At 40.4% G+C, this 6,584-nt stretch overlaps 1 protein-coding gene across 1 annotated transcript; it reads left to right on the forward strand.

Moving 5' to 3' along the window:
• The first annotated feature begins 799 nt into the window (after positions 1–799).
• Positions 800–4,107, forward strand: LOC135717564 (bifunctional 3'-5' exonuclease/ATP-dependent helicase WRN-like). The gene is made up of 3 exons (XM_065239703.1): positions 800–889; positions 977–2,631; positions 2,688–4,107. Exons 2-3 carry the CDS (start codon positions 994–996, stop codon positions 4,086–4,088), a joined length of 3,039 nt encoding a protein of 1,012 aa, XP_065095775.1. The 5' UTR covers positions 800–889; positions 977–993; the 3' UTR covers positions 4,089–4,107.
• The last annotated feature ends 2,477 nt before the right edge of the window (positions 4,108–6,584 follow it).

Here is a 6,584-nt window from a genome sequence, read left to right on the forward strand (position 1 = left end):
AAACCATAATACATAAGGTTGAAACTTTATCATTAAACGTTCATGTAAAGTTCCATAACCATTTCAGTTAAAGTTTAGCAGGGATTATAAACAATTTTTAACCATTTTAGGTAAGGTCAATTGATCATTTTAGATGGTCAAGTTTTGAACCCACCACAGCATGCTTTTGGCGCTACTGTATATGGACGATCAAATGTAAAATACTGTGGTAGCCACAGCACAGTTCTGTCAAAACCTCAGCATTTTCATTGATCCATTTATGGTTCACGTTTATGCGGGTGAGAAACCCGTGAAAAGTGTACGTTTGTCGTTTCGCTTTCTCATTATTAAAGTGAATAAATCGAACTGTTTGTTGCTAAGATGATTTCGGTGGTCCTAAAATGATGAATGGGCTGCACGTAAGGAGACGTAATTGATAATTCTCCCGAATATCCTGGTAAATACACTTTGACTTAAGTAACAATAGGGGCCACCAAACGACGTATAATAACTTTTCACTCAAAAACCAGTATTTTTTAGCATGAAAGCTAGCGATTTGCATTTGTATGATTAAAACCCTGCTTAATATGTAAAACATTGCTATCACTATGAGATTATATGTGTTTACTTGGAAATAGGAATAACTTTTCGGTCATCAAAACAAAACTTTATTTTTCTCGGATTGGTGCGAATGTTACTAACGACATAATGAAAATTAGCTCTTGATTCGATTTTGAAAATAAAATAGCGTGAAACGCCAGCCTGATTGGCATCACTGCACCGAAAAAATCCATAAACAATATTTTGATGATTGGCGCGACTACCAGCAACAACATAGTTCAACATTATTTTTATTTTCGTGTAATTTGTGCGGGTTTGAATGTGAATATTTAAAATTCTTTCGATTAAAGTAAGTATTAATTATGGTGGGGCGTTGAAAATCGTTCGTAAAGCCCGATTATTGATGTTAATTCCTTCGTGTAACAACATGATCTAGATTGCTAATCAAGCAGAATGGAGGAAGTGCACCAGCCACAACCGGTTCATCTCGCGGCACTTGAGTCGCATTTTGGCCATTCCAACTTTCGGCCAATGCAGTGGACCATCATACGCTCCATCATCGAGGACCGCCGCGACAACTGTGTGATTATGGCCACCGGGTATGGTAAATCCTTGACCTATCAGTATCCGTCAGTTTTCCTTCAGCGATTGACGGTTGTCATTTCACCGTTGATAAGCTTGATGGAGGATCAGGTTCTGTCGTTGAATTTGAGTAACATTCCATCCTGTTTGTTGGGATCGGCCCAGCGAGCTAATCCAATTCCGGATATTAAGGCCGGTAAGTTTCGAGTGGTGTATCTTACGCCAGAGTACGTCACGGGTGAAGTAGGTAAGCAGCTACTGGAGAATGTTGCCGATCAGCTGGTTTTGATTGCAATCGATGAGGCACATTGCTTGAGCAAGTGGGGACATGATTTTCGGCCGGCTTACCGCAACCTTGGGGTTATTCGGAGGTGGTGTCCAAAAGTGCCGATTTTAGCAGTTACAGCCACAGCAACCCCAAACGTCCGGGAGGATATAGTGGCCAGTTTGGGACTAAGAAATCCACAAATTTTGTGTACCGGATTCGATCGACCAAATTTGCAGTTTCACGTAAAGATGAAGGGTACGCTGGGAATTTGGGAGGATGTGAAGGGGCTACTCAGCCGAAACAGTGAGGGCAGCATCATAATCTACTGCCTGACTCGGAAGCAGACGGAAGAGATTGTAGAGTTGCTCAGAAGCAAAAAAATCGAGTGTGAACCGTATCATGCAGGACTTGGTCTGAAGCAGAGAAGAGACGTTCATGAGAGCTTCGTGAGAGATCGTGTTCAAATCATTGTGGCTACGATTGCATTCGGGATGGGGATAGATAAACCAGACGTCCGACTAGTAGTTCATTATGGAGCTTCGAAGGATTTGGAAAGCTACTATCAGGAAGCTGGTCGAGCTGGGCGAGATGGACAACCATCAAAGTGTGTTATGTTCTGGAGCCGCGCCGATTTTAAGACGCATGAAATTCTTCGAGAGCACAATAATGGTGGAGTTCAGAAGAATCTCGAAGTGCTGTCGAAAAAGATGCACGAGTATCTGGACACGAGAGATTGCAGGAGAAAGTTTATTCTGAAGTACTTCGAAGGCGATGATGTAAAGGTGGATGCGCGTAAGAATTGCTGTGACAACTGCGATCGGATTGTAGGAGGCGTCAAAGATAGCGACAAATATGAAGGAATCGATGATAACGGAAACTATGATTTTAGCAAGGACACTGAACAGTTGCTCAAGGCAGTGGAAGCTTTTGGTGGAGGAACGGGTATAGCGCTGCCGATAGCATTGCTGCGAGGGTCGAAAAGTAAGAAGCTTAACGACTATCATTTGAGAAATCCTCTTCATGGAGTTGGAAAATCCAAGGACGAAGAATGGTGGAAGGCTCTTGCAGTGCTATTGGAGAGGGAAGGGTTTCTGGAGAAAATTAAATTGCCAAATACATTCAACAAATTTGCTGTAATTTTCAAGATTAAAGTGACAACTTTGGCGAACAAATGGCTCGCAACACCAAATAGGAAGCTGCTGATGAAACCTACAACGGAAATGTTCAAGTCAATACGATTGGTAAGAAATTAGTATTAATTGTTAAAAACTACGTACTCATCCGGTTCTTTTTCTAGGTTCGAAATCAGTCCCTTTATGACACTAGTGTAGGTTTCCAAACACAACACAACACCATTCAGACACTTCTGCAGGCTCCTGGCAGTTCTCGGTTGTTGGAGCCCGTTGTCCAAAGGCAAGACCTTGTTCGGGATCTTGTAAAAACACTCCTCAAAAAGCGATCCGAGTTGGCAACCGCCTATGAATGTATGCCGTACATGATTGCCTCTAATCAAGCATTACATCAAATGGCCACCGTCAGACCACTAAACCTGGAAGAGATGAAGTGTGCCAAACTGGACGGGTTCTCTGATATAAAGATACAAAAGTTTGGAAAGGAATTCCTGGCTTGTATTCAACAGAAGCTTAAATTTCTTCCCGAAGCAAGTAGCAGCCAGGGTCAACCGAAGACAGCCCAACAAGCTCTGCAACAGCATCCTCTCATCAAGACTAAATTCTCGTCAACTCATCAAACAACATGGAATCTTTGGTTGGAAGGTCGCACATTATCAGATATCAGTAGGTTTCGAAACCTAGCTGAAGGAACAGTCATCAACCATTTATGTGAAGCTATCAAGCATGGATTTCCGTTCGGTTGGAAAGATCTTGCCCGTCTAAACGTCGATAGGCCTTTGTATGACTATATCAAATCGAAGCTACCGCAGTCACTAGACAGTTGTAAACTAACGGATATCAAATCAAACTGTCTACCACATGTAACTTTCGATCAGATTAAGCTGGTTTTGAATCACGTGCACGTTTGGAAGCATCTCGAGGCACTGAACGTACGCTTGGTTGATGCTAACGACAATGAAGAAGTTCCTCCGCAAAAGAAAGAAATTGCTCCGGCGAAATCTCCCGAGGACGACCTCTGGGGCGATGAAGACGATGAGGACTTGATCGCAGCGGAAAGCAGTTTTGCTGAGATCGATCGAATCTGCGAGGAAGCAAATACAAGTCAGGTAGACAACCGCAAATCGACAGCTATGGGTAGTAACGAAACAGACGACGATGATGAGGGCTTCGATATGGATGAGATTGCCGCTTTAGAACAAGCCGTCATCAACAGTACGGATAAATCTATTTTAGAAGCGCCAAAGTCATCTGCCTCGAATGTAGCAAATAATCCGTTGCAGAAGTTTGCTCCAAAAACAAAAGCAAAGGGCGTCATCTATGATGACGATGATGGCGAAACAGACATGCAAGCGATAGGCCCAAGTCCAGCTAAGCAGCCAAAAGTGGAACCGGAGCCGGTTAAGAATATTTTCCGATTTAAGACTGCCAGCGCATCTTCGACTTCAACTTCAAGTGTCGGCAGAGTAAGCAACAAGCGAATAATCTACGAGGACAGCGACGACGACGACGACGACGATGACGCAGTACAAAAAAGCGCCCTAACTCTACCGAGAAGGAAAATTTGAATACCACAATACGCACTGAAATCAACTGTTAAGTTATTTGTATACCTTCTTTAGTTATCAGTAAATGTTTTAGAAGAAACAAGCCTTAATTTTTATGCCGATTACATTCTATTACATCCATATATAGTCAGAGTGGCAACTCAACGAGGAAAACCGGTAGAAAGTCGGTTTTTAATTTTAGATTACCGTGCGGGGCCGAAATCCGTACATATTAGAAATTATTATTATTGTTATTATTATTAGTCCATCTGGCTTGGTCCCAATGAAACACTTAAATCAACAAACGATGGCGAAATCTGGAGGCATTGATGTCAAACAGTCAATTAGGTCAGATACTTCGTTGAATTGATGAATCATGGCAACAAAGGAACTGTTTGCAGCATAGTTGATTGCATGTACTTCTTCATGTAGCAAGGCTCTCGGACGGAGTGTTCGGGCAGGAGCATATTGATACATTTTGGCCAGTAACTCAGGAACCTCATATTCTGCGCAGAAGTGCAGTCACAGCAACGTGATAATCAAGCAAAAGGGCAGTCCTAGTTCGACGGAAACTAATTACGCAGCACTTTGAGACGCACAGGACTATAAAATTACGTTCACATCAATCAATTAAAATTTCCAGAAGGTTTTGTAGTTCTAAACAGTCAACATAGCCTCGAATGAGAGAGAAACAGGGCGTATTTGAGTCATATACATTGAATTTTTACATTTAATTTTTTTGCGGAAGGTTTGGAATTATTAAAATTAGTTAAATTATTGGGTTTGAGCGAAGACATCATATCAAGAAGACTGGCAACTTTGCCAGAATCCAAGCGATAGATACAATAGCGCTGCGCTTGAGTGAAGGTGGAACCAACGCATAGAACAACGAGCAAATACACAAACCTTTCTTCTGAGGATGTAATCTTTGCTATCAAATTCGATCGAAGCATTTACCTTTGACCGGCAGATGACGCTATTGTACCTGTCTCATAGCGTTCGTATGAGAAAATGGAAGAATTATCAGTTCCTTGATTTGTTGTCTTCGGTTTGAGCGAAGAAGTAGTTGGTGCTTTATAGATAGGAAATAATTTAATACATTTTTGCCCTATAAATAATTGTAATTATGTCAGCGAATCGATACACAGTTGACATTTTGAAAATCATCATTACACAAAGTAAATGTAAAATTGTTATTTAGATACTGTGATTTTGTAAGTATAATAAATATTGTTTAATATCCACAAAATGATTTTAATTATTTGATTTCATCTAAAATTAAAAGAAACAATCAATATGGAAAATAAATCAAACATCAGGTTATTTACATCAAATGATCTTTTTTTTTAGAATCAACAAAATATTTTCTTTGAAACAAAAAGCAGTATCAAAAAGAAGCGCGTGATTGGAACAAAATATGGGAAATGCAGGTAATGTCGGCCTAATTTGGGCCCATACATAAATTCTGCAATCAACTAAATTTTCAATAGCAACCAAAAATATCCATTAGTAACGTCCCAATAACGCGTTCATCTAGATAAAATTGATAAATAGCTGACTTTTAGCGATGGGCCTAAATTAGGGACATGTAGGCCGACATTACCTACATTTCCCCTATATTTGTTTTGATTCAAGAAACGTCATGATAGAATCAAAGAAACATTGTTGAAATTTGCTTATAGTCATATGGAGAGTTGATTCTAAACACAACAAACAGTTTTTTTTAATCTAATCAAATTTATTTTTGATTCAAATCAAAGAAAAAATCTGCATAGGCCTTGAGTCGACAATATTTTTTGTCAAAGAAAAAATCTGCACAGGCCTTGAGTCGACAATATTTTTTGTTGAATTCAATGTGATTTATTTTTGATATTAAAAGCCATTTCACTGCGTGTAGCAGAATAAACGTTACAGCGTTCACAAATAAAGAGAAGAGCAGTGGTCCCAAAGTGCTACCCTGTGGAACTCCTGATCTGTTCGAGAAATAGTACGATGAGTAGTTTCCAATGCATACAGTAACTTCACGTTGCATGAGGTACGATCTAAGCAACCGGTGGAAACTAAAGATTTTAAATTGGCTCACTACTTGACTAGCCTATTGGTCCCAAGCAAATCGATTAACGTACGACCATAGAGGCAACAATCAATACGAAACTAACGATTTTAAATTGGCTCACCACTTTAGTAGCCTATTGGTCCCAAGCAAACAATTAACGTACCCTATTCTAGTTGAAATTCTATTACTACACTATGTTTGTTTTGATTCGCTATGAAAGTTTGACAGATAACATCAGGGGTGTGTGGATTCATGCAGAACATGCAGGGGTGAGTGAAATAGCTTGGGACTGCTTGGGACCGTTGTTCTGGTACTGAGTGAGCCAAAAATAATAATGGTTTTCTTCGGGACCCAGTGGTCTTAGAGTTACCTCTATGGTTTGACAGAGGGGTTCGTGGATTTTCCTATGTTTCGAAGGGTGCATCGATTAGCATGAGACCGAATAGAGTACCAGAGCTGAG

The sequence above is a fragment of the Ochlerotatus camptorhynchus genome, unplaced genomic scaffold (genome assembly GCF_037179485.1).
Source record: "Ochlerotatus camptorhynchus isolate MF236.1 unplaced genomic scaffold, CSIRO-AGI_Acam_v1.1 ptg000062l, whole genome shotgun sequence".
Lineage (NCBI taxonomy): Eukaryota > Metazoa > Arthropoda > Insecta > Diptera > Culicidae > Ochlerotatus > Ochlerotatus camptorhynchus.